We start from the raw sequence: 16,385 nt of genomic DNA on the forward strand, positions 1-16,385 counted from the left end.
TTTGTGTTGTGTTTTTCAAATTTATCTAATTCCTCCCTCTGTCCAGGTGGTCTATACTATAATCTCATGACAATATCGTTTCTGTTCCCCCTTTCACTGATCCTCACCCAAATGTTTTCTATTATGCTTCCCTTACCCCCACCCTGGATTTCCTCATGTAAGGAACCTATTACACCCCTCAGAAAGCTTTGGGGAAGAGCCTGTCTGATTAGGCAAAGATTCTCCCTGCACTCTATAGGTTGCTCCTAAACTCCGAATCAACATCTGGACAACAAGCATTCTTCATCCACTTGATTTTTCCTGTGTGATTGGTTAGGCCACACCCTTTTGAACGGTTGTAGATAACTTCTGGGATGCTCTACATTGTTCCAGGACAGCTAACTCTACAGATGACAATCCATAGGAAATCTCTGTTCAACTTGGACTCTGCCCTGCAGAGGAAAAATGAAACCCCAACTTCATAATCTAATAAGCATAATAATGCTTTTCTTTTTTAAAAAAATTATTATTTTACATTCTTTTCTTTTTTAATGAAAATTCTCTCCCTCCTTCCCACTCACTGAGAAGGCAAGCATTATGATATCAATTACACATGCAAAACATATTTCCTAAAAGATAGTTCCAAAGGACTCATGATGGAAAAGACTCCAGATCCAGGAAAAAAAAAGAGAACTGTGGAATATGGATGCAGATTGAACCATGCTATTTCTTTTGGTTTGGGTGCTGTTGTTTTTCTTTTTTGAGGTTTTTCCTTTTTGCTCTGATTCTTCTCTTATATGATTAATGCAGAAATATGTTTAATGTTATTGTAGATATAGAACCTAAATCTGATTACTTGCTATCTTGGGGAGAGGGGGAAGGGAGGGAAGGGAGGGAGAAAAATTTGAAACTAGAAATCTTATAAAAACAAATATTGAAAACTATCTCTACATGTAACTGGAAAATAATAAAATACTTTTATAATTAAAAAAAACATATTTCCATGTTGCCAAAAAAGACAAAAAAATAAAGCGAGAATATTATACTTCAATTTGCACTCAAAATTTATCAGTTCTCTCTCTGAAGATGGATAGCATTTTTTCATTATAAATCCTTTGGAACTGTCTTGGATCATTGTACCAATCAGAGTAGCCAAGTCATAACAATGCTTTTCTAAGGCTAACTCTATAACTCCATGAAAGGCTATTTATATAAACCCCTGACACGGTTCACTCTTTTATGTATTGCCTATGTTAATGATTAAGAGGGTTGTCAAGGCTATCTCATTATATCTTTCAAGCAGTCTTGAATGAGTTTAATACATGCAAAGGAATTACCTTGTTGGAAGAGAAACTATTTTGCTCTGATCATTAAATTTTTTTTTGAATAATCAACAAACCCTAAACACATTGGAACCTCAAATTCTCTGTATCTTCCAGTCAATTTTGTGATGGTAAAGATGTGGTCCGCTGTGCAACATCAGTTGTGAAGGCCTGTTTCCCAGTGATATGTTCAGATGGGATGCCTTCCAAACAAAGGTATATGATTCTCATTTGTTTAAAGTTATTTAAGTAATAATTCCTAGTACTTTAAGGTTTGAAAAAAACTTTACATATTATTTTATTTGATCCTCAAAACAACCCTGGAAATCCCCTTATTGCAAAAGAGAAAACTAAATCAGAGGTGAAGTGACTTGTCCAGGGTTACACAGCTGGTGTCTGAGGATGCATTAGAACTTCCTGACTCCAAAGTTTACCACCCCTCCTAGCTACCTTTGGAAAAGTAGGCATATGAGTTAACTTTTCACTTTTACTTGGGTCCCCCCCACACACACACATTAATGTCTGGTGTTTTTTCCATACTTTTGGTATCTTCCTCTCCTTTAGCTACTATGAAGCCTTCATAATCACATCCCCTCCAGGACACACCTCCCCAGGTATACTTGGTCTAATTCAGTCACTTATGGACTATTCTATTGTTAGGCTCTTACAGTCATTAACTCTTTGGGGGTGGGGGGGGGCAATGAGGGTTAAGTGACTTGCCCAGGGTCACACAGCTAGTAAGTGTCAAGTGTCTGAGGTTGGATTTGAACTCAGGTACTCCTGAATCCAGGGCCGTGCTTTATCCACTGCGCCACTTAGCCGCCCCCAGTCATTAACTCTTATAGGCCTGAGAGCTTTCCTCAAGCTTATAAGTGACCTTAGGTAAATCACTCCCCCTCTCCAGCAAATTGTTCCAGGGCTTGCTTGCCCTGGCTGTTGAAACAGGTATTTTAAGTCAGACAGAAATCTCCAAAACTGAGTTGGAGGGACTTTTAAGAGTCACTTTAAGCAGGGATCTTTCTGTGCACTTCCCACGAACTTCCTCATCTCCCAAAGGTGATTCAAAGACAGGTGGGTGTCTCCTGGGATTATAAGACAAAAGTCCTACAGCTTTCTCTGTTCCTGTTTTCAAGATTTGGGCGGAAAAGAGAAGTATTTACTGTATGGGGAGGGGGGGGAATTTCGGAGGGCAGAAGGGTGGGGGTCTACCAGGTTCTAGGGTGGGAGTGAAGCTCTCAGGTGTTTTTATATCCCCCAAAGCTCTCCAAGTCCACAGAGTCTCTTCTTGGGGGAAATTAGGTCACTGAAGAGCGAGTCTGTCCCATCTCCATTCACACACCCCCTAAACACACACAAACACACACACACACACACACACACACACACAGCCCTTAGGGGTAGTGAGAAAATAAGGGTTGCTATCTGACAGTTTTCTACGGAGTCAAAGGAGACATCAGGCTATGCCCCCAGATCACGGGATCATGGCTTTAGTTCAGGAAGGCATAGAGTTCAGCCCACTCATACATGAGGCAGATGAGGTATAAACAGGTTAAATGACTTGCTCAAGGTCACACAGGGAGCAGACAAAGAAAGCATTTATTAAACACTTACTATGCGCCAGGCATTAGGAAGATTGTAAGAAGCGGGGCCAAAATTGAACCAGGTGGCCTCTGTGTGAACTTGGCCGTCAGCTTTAAGCCTCCCCGGTCTAGGACTCAGTTTCTCCCTCTGTACATTGACTGGATTGGATTTTTAAAATCTCCAAATCCCAGCAGTGAAATGATATTCCAGCAGCCACCCTCCAGAACAGGGGAATGGAATTTGAGGCCCAATAGCTTGCAGGTAAGGGGCGGGCCCCCTAGGGCGGGGGTGACAGGGGTTCAAAGTCCTTATGCTCACGTGGCCTCTGTTGATAGTCCGGCCAGGCCCTGGTGGGGTGCGGGGGAAAGGTGTCTGGAGGTCACGGTACCACAGAAGCTGCGGAACTGGGAGGCAAACCGCTCCTGGTGCTCATAGGGAAACTGAGGCACAGAGAGGGTCAAGGACTTGCCCAGAGTCCTCCTGTGAGCTGCAGGTAGAGCCGGGCAGGAATTCCGGTCCCCCGATTTGCTGCATTAGAGAAACATGGAGAAAAGCAGGTGACGGGCGGGGTGGAGAGCGGAGAGTACCGGCAGCTGCAGCATACAGTGGCGGCGTCCCACGGTGGCGGCGTCCCGGGGTGGAATGAAATCCGGCGCCGCTGCTGCTGCTGGCGGGGAGCGGGCTAGCTAGGACCGCAGGTCCTCCCGGCGTCAGGTGTCCGGCCAGCAATCGGGCAGCCAGGAGCCAGCCCGACGGTGGTACCGGCCTGTACCGGCCTGCAAACCCCCTCGGCCTGGCCCAGCCCCGCGCCCCCACGCATCCTTCCGCGGGACTTCGAGGGTCCTCCGCCCCATTTCCCCGGCGTTCGCCCGGGGTCGGGGAGGGGCCTAATCCCGGTGGCCTCCAGAGGCGGCGGGCAGGCGGGGCCCCATTGGGGGACGTCTTTATAAGCGTCTCTGCTCCTCTCCCCGCCCTCCCCAGCTCCGAGCTCGGGATGGCGCTGGGCATGGGGGCTGTCTCCCTCCTCCTCTTCTTCCTCTTGCTGCTCGTCCTCCTCCTGGGGTTCCGGGGCCGCCGCTTCTCTCGCCTTCCCCCGGGGCCGCTGCCGCTGCCGCTGCTGGGGAATCTGGGCCAGCTGTGGCCGGGGGCCCTGTACCCTGGGCTGCTCCAGGTGCTGGGGTTGGGGCCAGAGATACCTGGGAAGTGGGGTAGAGGGGAGGCTCGGGGGGAAGGGGATTGTAGTACCCCATGGGAAGGTTGGCTGCGCCACCTTGGGAAGGCGCAGTGACCCGGCGGGGAGGGGGTGGGAGGGACCCCGGGAGAATCGGAATCGGGGAAGAGATCTCCCGAGGCTAGCCCAGCACCTGAGCTCCCCAAAGTGGGCTTAGGAAGCCACGTGGTACACAGTCTAATGAACTGATTGCAGAGCAGGGATTCTTAACCTGAGCTCCGTCTGGGCATGGATTTCTGCAGATCCCCGAGCTTAAATGGAGAGGGGGAGGGATTACACCTTTATTTGGAAGTCCCTCCAAGTGAAGTTTAGCATTTCCTTCAATTATTTAAAAAACGTGATTCCGAGAAGGGGTGAATGAGGTGAAGACCCCCTGCTCTAGGTTCAAAGGAGCTGAATTCAAATCCCATCCCTGCCGTTTTCTATCTGCGTGATCTTGGACAAATAAATCATTTGGCATCTCCAGACTCAGTTTCCCCATCTGTAAAATGAGGGCATTGGACCAGTTGCTTTCTGAGGCCCCTTCCAGCTCTAAACTAAGATCTGATGACCCTAAGAGGAGAGAGCTGGAGACCCGGGAGGGGCAGAATGATGGGGGAGGGGAGGAGTGGATCTGGAGATGGCCATCAATTGAGACTCCAGGTGCGCATGGGGTTGGGGATGTGGGGGATATATCTGGAGTCCAATCTTGACTGTTGTTTACTGCCTGTGCGCCTCTGAAATCACTCTCTCTACCTTGATAGAATCATACTTCACTCTAGGGCTCTTATCAGCTCTAGACTTGGGGAAATCTTGAATTTAAAGCTGGGAGGGTTATGATCAGCGAGCTGTGAAGGCCCCAGGAGGAAAGGACTGAGACATTGGGGTGGGCAAGGGGAGGTAGAGCCAGTTGAACCACGTCGTGAGCAGTAGGAGGATTTTGAGGGGCGGTCCTGGGAGGAGGAATAGACCAGGGAGTTGGATGGGGAGGTGGCAAGACCTGAGAGATGGAACAGTGGAAAGAAGGGAGAATGTCACCAAGACCTGGGAATAGGGGTAACCAGGCACCTAGGAGGGAGGAGCTTGGAGATGGGGGAGAGAGCTGGGCTCTCGGGCCTCCAGTGACTGTTTCTCCCTGCAGCTCAGTGCTAAGTACGGCCCTGTGTTCACTGTGCACCTGGGCTCCCGACCAGTAGTCATCCTCAGTGGTTATGAGGCCGTCAAAGAAGCACTGGTGGACCAGGCAGAGGCATTCGCTGGTCGAGGGAAAGTGGCCACACTGGAGAAGACCTTCAATGAGCATGGTATGGGCTGCCCAAGGCTTAGAAATTGAGAAGTCTCCAGGAAAATATGCTACTTGCAGAATCTTCCATTCTTAGGCCAATGGATCCATGGGAGAGGGAAACCTTGGGACAACAAAATGAGCCCCTGTTTGAGAGTCAGCACCTTGCTTTGAATCCTGGCTCTTTGTTTGGGGCTTCTGTGTGACTTCAGGCAAATCACTTCAGCTCTCAAGGAAAGGAAGGGCCACTCTTCCAGTTCTGAATCATGTGAATTGCCCTGAACTTTGGGATCCTAGAACATCATATACTTGGAGTGCATAGAATAGTGGACTCTCAAAACCTTGACCTTCACCAGTTTGTAGGTCAACGGGCCTTTTTTAAAAAGGGATTAATATGGGGGCAGCTAGGTGGCGCAGTGGATAGAGCACCGGCCCTGGATTCAGGAGGACCTGAGTTCAAATCTGGCCTCAGACACTTAACACTTACTAGCTGTGTGACCCTGGGCAAGTCACTTAACCCCAGTTGCCTCACTAAAAAAAAAAAAAAAGGATTAATATGTGCTGGGCATCATGCTGAGGCCCTTAAGCTACCAAGAAAGATTCCTGCCCTAAGGATCCTGGTCTGATGGGAGAGATAACATGTAAATAATTATAGAGATAGGAAGAGGAGATAGAATTCAGTCCCAGAGGGGAAGATGCTTCAAAAGGGGGAGAGGGAAGGGTGCTGCTTGGCTCTGGACCAGGAAGGTCCTGCAGATGAGATTTGGGCTGTCTTGAAGGAAGCCAGGAACGCTAAGAGTCTGCATGATGAGGGGGCAGAAAATTCCAGGCACAGGAGGCATCAGGTGAAATAGCAGTCAGGAGATGAAGTATTATGTTCAGGTAACAAGAAGAGGCCAGTGGATCTGCATCATGCAGTGTGTGGAGGGGAGAAAAAGGCAAGAACCCTGGAAAGGTAGGAAGGGGCCGGCTCTGCAGTCTACACAGAGGACTTCATGTTCGGATCTGGAGGTAATCAGGTAGCATGGGAAGAATAATATATTGAGGACAGGGTTGACCAGTCCAGTGTTATTACCAGAAGGTAATTGAGCCAGGAAAATCATTGTAGCAGCCGAGTGGGTGTTATTAAAGCCATAGATGGGTAAAATCTTAGCTGATCAGAGCACAGAGTCTTATATGACAGATGGGGAAACTGAGGACCAGCCTCCGGTCACATAGAGGAGTCCAAAGGACTTAGATTCCATTAACCTGGGAGGGTTGGGCGGGGGGTGCGGTTCCTAGCCCAACCTTTTCCTTTCCATATCATCTGAGCTTATTAGACCATCATTTTGGAACTGTATTTTTTTTTTTAAATCTGGGTTCTCAAGAAACACATAGGTAATTTTAAAACCTTGGATAAGATTTTTTTTTTAACCCTGGCTATTTTTAACATGCATAATTTGAAACCTTGTGTAATCCCACCCAAGAATAGAGAATTAAAAGGGGGAAAAAAACCTAGAACCAATAAATCCTTCAACTGAATTTTCCCCTTTCAACCCAAGACCTGCTACGAAAGGGGGAGTGAGTATTCTAAGAAGCCCATTATCTCCCCCCACCCCCACTCCTCCCTTAGAAAACAAATCTTTGTGGTTTCCTGAGAGGGACAGGCCTTCTTCATACAGATCACGGCCACTCTTTGGTTTCATTAGATCATCTTTGAGAATCATTGTGGCCAAAAAATAATCTTTTTAAATCATCCCTGCCCCTTCCCACCACAGCCAATGTGGAAGGGAGGCTGTCCCAGCGAGGGTAGTCCTTGGACCCCTGCTTTAGTCTGCCCCAGAACCTGAGCTCTAAGCCACTGGGGCTTTGGGCCTTCCTCGGGCCTGGATAGAGCTTTCTTAGCTTTGGAAAGAGCAGGGTCATCCCTGCGCCCCCAGGAAGCATCAGAGCCAGGGCTGTAGCCTCAGGAAAGCAGGTCTAGACACGTCAAATCCTGGAAGAAGGTAATTGAGCCTTCGCCTAAGTCCCAACTTGTCGGCCCTGGAGGGTCATGTGCTCCTTGGGAAAGGGAGGGGCAGGGATCTCCGGGTCCCTCATCCGGGTGGGAAGAGGCCTGACTGTGTCTGCCCTTCCCTTCAACTACCTGAGGGGACGGGGGAAGGGAGGCGGGGCCTTCTAGTCTTGCTCACTCCTGCATTCTTCTCCAGGTGTTTTCTTTGCCAATGGGGAGCAATGGAAATACCTTCGGAAGTTCACTACCCTCTCTCTAAGAAATCTGGGCATGGGAAAGAAGGAAGGAGAAGAGCAAATTCAAGAGGAAGCCCGCTACCTGGTAGAAGCATTAGAGAACACCCAAGGTCAGGGGGAGTTCAATACAGCCATCCCCCTGTGGCCCAGTAGGCCTGGCCCCCTGGTGGGCCCTGGTTCACACCACAATCCTTCCCAGTGTATTCTGGAGACTGGCCCCAGGAATGCCTGGCCCTCCCTCGCATCTCCTCCTGCACTGGGTTGCCTCATTCCCTTTGTCTGACACCTGAAGTCACCCACACCCAATACCAAGGAAAGCCCAGCCCAGCCCTAAGGATGTTCCTCAGCCTCTCTGGCTTTGCCCATCTGTCTGACCAGCTGTGTCTTATGTGTCCCTTCAGGGTCCCTGTTGGAGCCTTCTCTCCTCCTGTGTCAGGCCGTCTCTAATGTCACCTGCGTCCTCCTCTTTGGGAGTCGCTTTGACTACAAAGATAAGAAATTCCAAGATGTGGTGCTTGCTGCTGGTGGTGTCCTGAAGGAGATCAGCTCTCCATGGGGGCAGGTTTGGAAGTAGGGGTGGGCAGAGGTCAGGCTGAAACAATACACAGGCAAGTGCTTTGAAATTGCATCCTAGGGCAGCTAGGTGGCACAGTGGGTAAAGCACCGGCCCTGGATTCAGAAGTACCTGAGTTCAAATCCGGCCTCAGACACTTGACACTTAGTAGCTGTGTGACCCTGGGCAAGTCACTTAACCCCAATTGCCTCACCAAAAAAAAAAGAAATTGCATTCTACTTCTCCCTACCCTCTTTCCCAAGCTGCTGCCCCATTCTTCCCTCCTCCAAGAAGTCTACCTGGATTGCTCTCTCCCCCATTCTCTGCCTCCCAGAACCAGCCCAGTTCTAGGCAGGCTGTGTGTTTTCTCCGACTGAGACAAGGGATTCCCACAATGCTGACTCTGTCCCTACCCTCCTTCCTTCAGCTCTGTGAGATGTTCTTGGGTCCCCTCTACTACCTGTCAGACATCCTTCGCTATCTCTCAGCTCCCCATAGCCGGCTCACAGATCACCTAGGCACCTTGGCAACCTTTGTCTCAGACCAGATCCAGCAGCACCAGGAGAAGCTGGAACCTCAGGCCCCTGCCAGGGACTTTGTGGATGATTTCTTGATCAAAATGGGCCAGGTATGGCTGGGGTTGGGGCCGGGGAGGGGGCACTGGATGGGGAGAGAGGCATAGAGGGAAGGGCCTGTCTATGGCTGTGTGGGTGTCTGAGTTTGTATATGAGTGTGTGTGCGGTATGTTGGCTCTCTCCTTTAAGTCCAAGACCAAATATAGAATAAGAACCTGAGTTCAAATTCAGCTTAGCTATTTCCTGTGTGACCTTGAACAAACTATGGGACCTCTCTGAGCCTTAGTTTTCTCCTCTATAAAACTGAGCAAAGAGGGGCAGCTAGGTGGTGCAGTGGATAAAGCACCGGCCCTGGATTCAGGAGTGCCTGAGTTCAAATCCAGCCTCAGACACTTGACACTTACTAGCTGTATGACCCTGGGCAAGTCACTTATCCCCCATTGCCTGAAAAAAAAAAAAAAAAGAATGCTGAAACTGAGCAAAATGGCCTCTGAGGCCTCTTCAAGCTCCCATGATTCTCCCTTTCCCCTTCTTCCCTTTCTTCCTCTCCCTCTCCTTTTCCCTCCCTCCCTTTCACCAGTAGGATCAGACCTGGGTTCAGGAAATCTGGGTTCAAATCCCCATTCTGCTACGTGACGTGTGTGACTCCCTGGCCTTCCCTTTCTTCATTTCTAACATGAGTGGGCTGGAGAGAAGCATCATACTACAAGAGAGAGCTGGCCTCGGACTTCGGGGACCTGGATTCAAGTCCTGACACATACTAACTTCTTGGCCCCTCCACAAGTTACCCCACCTCTCAGTGGCCCAGGCAAGCCTCTAAGACTGCCTGGGCAGACCAGCATTGGTGGAGGGAATCTCCACACTAAGAGTTCCTTACATCAATAAAAACCACCGTTTTGGCCTGACCCCAAGAGAGAAGAGGAATGTCAGTCCCTTCCGAGTCTGAGTCTGATCCTCTCAGTCTCTCTCTGGGCGTCTGTCTGTCTGTCTGTCCCTTTCCTCTACCACCTCGGTAAGCCAACAGAGGCTGCTTTGGGCCCAACCTTGCTTTCTGTCCACTGGAGAGCTAGGCTCAGACACTCGCCCCTGGGGAATCACCCTTGGTAGAACCTGGCCGACCTTGTTTCCCCAACCCCTAAAGGGGTTCTCTGAGTCCTGTTTCCTGATGTCTCCTCCAGGAAGAAAAAGCCCCAGGGTCTAGCCCCACAGATTTCCTGCTGACTGCTGTGAACCTGCTCTTTGGGGGGACAGTAACAGTCAGTGCCACACTCAGCTACGCCTTCCTGCTCTTGCTTAAATACCCAGAGATCCAAGGTAGGTACACCCCAGGTGACCCACAGCCATAGGCTCAGATAGCAAGAATCCTAGAGGTACTATATAGATGTCACAGCAAAGAAATCGCTAGGCCTCGAGTCAGAAAGACCTGAGTTCGAATACTACCTCAGACACCGACTAGCTGTGTGGCCCTGGGCAAGTCACTTCACCTCTATTTGCCTCAGTCTCCTCAACTGGAAAATAAGAGTAATAAAAGCACCTTCCTCAGGCTACAACACAGAGCTGATTTGTGAGACTTGTTCATAGCCTCCCATAAACCTTCTACAAGGGGCCCATCTATTATCTTTTGCTTTCAATATTGGCCATTTTTGCCTTGTTTTGTTTTGGTTTTTTGGCACTCTGTCTAATGATATTCTCTGAGCAAAAAATTATTTCACCTTTGTAATCCTTCACTGATAATATTTCAGGATATGACTGACCATACGTTTCTCTGCTGCTCTTAGACTATATCCCATTTAGTCATTTAGCGTTGAAAATGTTAATGTTATCATTGATGTTAACGTTAAAATGTTGTGTCTTTGTTTTGGACTGAAGTGCCTATCTCATTAAAAACACTATGAGATTTCCCAAATGCAATCCAGCATATTCTCAATCTTTTATTCCATTCTGGCTCCAGAATACTGTGCAGTTTCAATGTCTATCCCAGATACATGTGCTGATGGATGATACACACTTTTTAATTATTGTCAAGACAATACACATACTTTATCTAATTTGGTTTTTTTCTTTGTGGATAATTTGGTCAAATTATTTTGATCTGTTATTTTATAAGCAATATTGAATTTCTTTTTTTTTTTAATTTTAGCAGGGCAATGGGGGTTAAGTGACTTGCCCAGGGTCACACAGCTAGTAAGTGTCTGAGGCCAGATTTGAACTCAAGTACTCCTGAATCCAGGGCCGGTGCTTTATCCACTGCGACACCTAGCTGCCCTACAATATTGAATTTCAATACAATTAAACTCATTTTTGTAACTGCTTACAATTAACTAAATAAAAATCATCCCAAAGGAAAAAAAAAAGCATCTTCCTCCCAGCATTCTGGACCAGAACCAAATAAGATAACTTGCAAAGGGCTTTGCAATCCTTGAGGTGCTAGCTCTACCAGGGCTATTATACTGACTGGAGCACAGAGGCCTTGATTCTGCTGCTTGCTTCCTGTGTGACCTTGGGAAGTCTCTTACTAAGAGAGCTGGACTAGATCACCCCTTAGGTCACTTACAACTCTGAATCTATCACCCCTCAGTCTCTGAAGCTGCAAAAAGCCCAAGGGCCCAGCAGTACTGATGTTCTGCAGTTCTGTGGTACATCAGAGTGAGCTGATGGGCCAATTCAGTGAAAATCAAAAAAAAACATTGATTAAGCACCTACTGTATTCAAGGCATCAGAGGTGCAAAGGGCCTTCAGGAAGCTTACATTCCATGGGGACACTATGTATGACGTGGGCCCAGAGAAATCCATACAAAGTCATTTTAAGAGAAAGAAAACTGTAATAATTGGGGCAGCAGAAGGGATGAGGAAGCCTCCTGTAGGGGTCATGCTTTGAAGGAAGATGTGGACTTGACGAAAAGGGATCATAAAGGATAAAGGTTGGACATTTATTTATTTTTAATTATAAAAATATTTTGTTATTTTCCAGTTACAATGTAGAGATAGTTTTCAACATTTGTTTTTAAAAGATTTCTAGTTTCAAATTTTTCTCCCTCCCTCAACCCTCCCCAAGACAGCAAGTAATCTGATATAGGTTATGTATCTACAATAACATTAAACCTATTTCTGTATTAGTCATGTTATAAGAGAAGAATCAGAGAAAAAAGGAAAAACCTCAAAAAAGAAAAACAACAGCACCAAAAACAAAAGAAATTGTATGGTTCAATCTGCATTCATATTCCACAGTTCTTTTTTTTTCTGGATTTGAAGAGTCTTTTCCATCTTGAGTCCTTTGGAACTGTCTTGGACCATTGTATTGCTGAGAAGAATCAAGTCTATCACAGTTGATCAACACACAATGTTGTTGATACTGTGTACAATGTTCTCCTGGTTCTGCTCATCTCCCTCAGCATCAGTTCATGCAAGTCCTTCCAGGTTTCTCTGAAATCTGCCTGCACATCATTTCTTACAGCACAGTAGTATTCCATTACATTCATATACCACGACTTGTTCAGCCATTCCTCAATTGATGGGCAGCCCCTCAATTTCCAATTCCTTGCCACCACAAAAAGAGCAGCTATAAATATTTTTGTACATGTGGGTCCTTTTCCCTTTTTTATGATCTCTTTGGGGAAAAGACCCAATAGTGGTATTGCTGGGTCAAAGGGTATGCACAGCTTTATAGCCCTTTGGGCATAATTCCAAATTGCTCTCCAGAATGGTTGGATCAGTTCACAGCTCCACCAACAATGCATTAGTGTTCCAATTTTTCCATAGCTTCTCCAACATTTATTATTTTCCTTTTTTGTCATATTAGCCAATTATTTATTTTTAATATTATTGTTCAGCTGTGTCTGACTCTCTATGACCCCATTTGGGATTTTCTTGGCCAGGATACTGGAGTGGTTTGCCATGTCCTTCTCCAATTCATTTTACAGAAAAGGAAACTGAGGCAAACAGGGTTAAGTGACTTGCCCAGGATCACAGAGCTAGTGTGTGAACTCATGAAGATGAGTCTTCCTGACTCCAGGCCTATGCTCTAGCCACTGAGTGGAGGGAGGAAAGGAGGTAGAAAGGAAGAAAAGAAGGAGGAGGGGAAGAGAGGAAAGGGAGGAAAGGATGAAGGAAGGAAGGAAAGGAGAGGAGAGAGGGAGAGAGGGAGGAAGGAAGGAATTCCCCATATATAAGGCTTAAGGCATTCTAGCACTCACCCCCAGGGGCATCTATGTTTTAACAGAGGAGACAAAGCCTAATATCTAAAGATAGACCCAGGGCTGTATATGTACAAAGATCCCACCTGGAGTGGAGGGAAGACAGCTGACCACCACAGGAAGGCAGCGGGTTGAGTAGAAGGAGCCTGGTCTGAGTCCCTTTCTCTCTGAGCCTCAGTCTCCCTCTTTGTGAAATGAAGGCTTGACCTTGGTGACTGCTAAGGGGCCCTTCTGGCTCTAAACGTCCCGTCTGGGTGCAGGAGGGCTGGGCCCTGGGTTTGGGAGAGAGAGGTGAAGAGGGCTGTGTCCTTTGTCCCTGGGCTCTGGCTTGAACATGGTTTTCTCCTCCTGTCTCCCTTCTCCGCTACAGATCGAATCCAGGAAGAGCTGAGCCAAGAGCTCGGACGTGACCGGGCCCCCAGCCTGGGAGACCGTGGGCGTCTCCCCTACACTGATGCCTTCCTGCATGAGGTTCAGAGGTTCCTGGCCCTCATCCCTATGGGGGTGCCCCGTGCCCTCACAAAGCCCACTTCTTTCCGGGGCTATGACCTGCCCCAGGTAAATGTCGGGAGGGGCAGGGAAAAGAAGAGGAGAGACACCCCCCCCCCCGCCTTCAGGCCTAGTTAGAGGGAGTAGAGGAAGCCCCCTCCCCAGCAGGAGGGACCTGGGAGAACGGGTTAGATGGAGGGGAGCTGGCATACACCCTCAGATGCCCATTGAGAGGCAGACTTGAGCAGACATGGGCCTGTGTTCTCCACCTACCCAGGCTCAGACGCACACACACAGTCAAGCATGGGCACCTCTCTTGATTTCTCTGCTCCCTCCATTAGCTCAGATTCCCTTTTCCCATCCCCCCCTGGACAGAGCTGCCTCCTCCAGACCCTGAAACTCAGCTCTAGACACTGTTAGAAACCCAGAAAGAGCCAGAGGGAGGAATGGGGAATGAAGCCTCCCCCCAGATCCCACGGTCACCAAATGCTGGCCCAGCAGAAAGCTGAGCTCAGCATTCAGCCCAGCTGCTAGTGGGGCCGGGGGCACAAGGCCTCGGCAGGGTTGGTGGGAAAGTTCTAAGCAACCCTGACTCCCTCCTTTCTCCCCCCGCCCCAATCTCCTAGGGCATTGAAGTCTTCCCACTCCTGGGCTCCGTGCTACATGACCCGGAATGCTTTGAGCGTCCAGAGGAATTTGACCCGAGCCGCTTCCTAGATGCTGATGGCCAATTCAAGAAAAATGAGGCCTTCTTGCCTTTCTCCTTGGGTATCTCCAATGTGCTAAGCCTGGGAAAGGGTTGGGGGGGACAGGCCTGCTTTCTGCATGCTCAAAAGAGTTGCCCCAGCCCTGAATACTCCTCCAGAATCACAGATCCCCTGGTCCATAGACTATCAGTAAGGAGGGCTTGGAAGACTGGAGTCCAATTGCCTTATTGTACAAAGGGGTAAAGTAATAATGATGCTAGCTGGCTAACTCTATGCTAGGCACTGTGCTGAGCACTTAACAAATAGCAACAACCCCCGGAGATAGGTGCTATTAATCCCCATTTTATAGAGAAGGAAACCGAGGCAAACAAAGTAAGTGACTTATTCAGGGTCACAAAGCTGGTGAATGTCTGAGGATTCAAGCCAAGGCTGGAGGCTCCCTTGCCTGGCTTGATCAGATGGGTATTGGAGTAGCTGGCCTCTGAACTGCCTTCCAACTCAGGATTTCTGTGTTGTACTTGCTTCTCGGAGGCTAACTAGGCCTTCCACTCCCCTCATCCTTGGAGCCCCACGACAGGAGCAGTAGGGATGGGTATCCCAGCCTCCCTATCCCTGTGTCACCAGGAAGAAAAGAAGGGACCTCCAAAGTGGGGGTGGGGGGGCACCTGAGCACAAGCTCTTGAGCTTGGCTCTGGGCACTTCAGGTCTCTGCGGCCGGCTCAGTGGCTGGAGGAAGTATGAGGTTGATTAGAAGGAGGGGGTGACTCAATCAGGGAAGGGCTTAGGTAGGGCAAGTGTGGGCAGGAGATAAGGGGGAAGTGAGGCTGGAGAGAGAAGCTGAGATATTTCTGACTTGAGGGGGAGGGGAGAGGAGGGAAGGGGAGGGACAAAGGGATGGGAAAAGGAGCCCCAAACCCCCTCATTCCATCAGTCTTTATTAGTCTCTGCCTGTTCAGGCCCCTGTGCTGGGTTTGGGGGTAGGGAGGGCACACACAAATAAAGGGGAGGCATACCCAGGCCCTCCTCCATTACAGTGTATTGGAGATGAGCCAAGAAGACAGATAAATACAAGACAGAGTATAAGTGACTACATGGAATAGGGTAGAGATCACCAAGTTTAGAGTCAACAGCCCCAGGTTCAGATCTTGGTCAGAGTGCTTGCTCTCTGTAGCCTTGAACAAGCCCTCTCTGGGACTTAGTTAGGGAGGGGCAGCTAGATGGCACAGTGGTTAAAGCACCAGCCCTGGATTCAGGAGGACCTGAGTTCAAATCCGGCCTCAGACACTTGACACTTACTAGCTGTGCGACTGTGGGCAAGTCACTTAACCCCCATTGCCTAAGGGGAAAAAAAGGAAAGGAGGGGGCAGCTAGGTGGCACAGTGGTTAAAGCACCGGCCCTGGATTCCGGAGACCCTGAGTTCAAATCCGGCCTCAGACACTTAATAGCTGTGTGACCCTGGGCAAGTCACTTAACCCCCATTGCCCAGCAAAATAATAATAATAAAAGAAAGGGGTTTGGGCTAGATGCTCTCTAAGGTCCTTCCCAGTTTCAGCTGCTATGATGTCTCCATCTTGAGGTCAAGTCTTGTTCTCACCCCCTCCTCCTTTTCCTCCCCAGGAAAGCGCATCTGCCTTGGGGAAGGCCTGGCCCGCACCGAACTCTTCCTCTTCTTCACCACCATCCTCCAAAATTTCTCCCTGGAGAGTCCATCCCCAGCAGAGGCTCTGAGCCTCCGGCCAGCCATCGGTGGTTTTGCCAACATTCCTCCAACCTTCCAGCTTCGATTCAGGCCCCGCTGACTGGCTGAGAGGGCAGCAGGAGATCCCATCCCCCCCAGGGCTGATGAACTGGTGCCCCAGTTGGAATGGACCCAGGGGGGTTAGAGACAAGCTCCCTAAGGTCCCCCTGCGAACAAAGACCTTGGAGTAGATTCATACATTCTGGAGATCCCCAGCTTTGCTCACCAATGCGGACAAACCAACATCCTGTATTTATTCAATTCAACCTACCCTTTGTTAGCCATTTCCTGTGTATAAGAAATTGTTGCCAATTTGGAGTTGAGGGTGTGAGTTCAAATCCTGACCTACCTCTGTGATCATGGGCCAGGCATTATTACCCCTTTCTGGGTGCTATCTTCTCCCCCTAAGTCCATAGTCCACAAGCCACTGCTTCTCCTTTACACACCCTAGGATACACTGTAGACACACCCTAGCAGTCTCTTGGAACCTCAGAGTAAGACCGCAGGAGCTGCCTAGTCCAACCCT

General features: G+C 48.8%; 1 protein-coding gene across 3 annotated transcripts; it reads left to right on the forward strand.

Annotated features, from left to right (window-relative positions):
- Positions 1-3,177: 3,177 nt before the first annotated feature.
- On the forward strand, positions 3,178-16,177 carry LOC122750598 (cytochrome P450 2S1). Of its 3 annotated transcripts, none has more exons than XM_043997349.1 (9): positions 3,178-3,375; positions 5,234-5,396; positions 7,564-7,713; positions 8,005-8,165; positions 8,584-8,784; positions 9,910-10,045; positions 13,295-13,482; positions 14,040-14,181; positions 15,739-16,177. In XM_043997349.1, the coding sequence occupies exons 1-9, from the start codon at positions 3,193-3,195 to the stop codon at positions 15,918-15,920; spliced, it is 1,506 nt and encodes a 501-aa protein (XP_043853284.1). In that variant the 5' UTR covers positions 3,178-3,192; the 3' UTR covers positions 15,921-16,177. The 3 variants fall into 3 exon arrangements, with proteins under 3 accessions (XP_043853284.1, XP_043853285.1, XP_043853286.1); XM_043997350.1 differs by having other exon boundaries at positions 3,234-4,053; XM_043997351.1 differs by lacking the exons at positions 3,178-3,375; positions 5,234-5,396 and adding an exon at positions 3,924-4,053.
- The last annotated feature ends 208 nt before the right edge of the window (positions 16,178-16,385 follow it).

Source organism: Dromiciops gliroides, chromosome 3, assembly GCF_019393635.1.
Source record: "Dromiciops gliroides isolate mDroGli1 chromosome 3, mDroGli1.pri, whole genome shotgun sequence".
Lineage (NCBI taxonomy): Eukaryota > Metazoa > Chordata > Mammalia > Microbiotheria > Microbiotheriidae > Dromiciops > Dromiciops gliroides.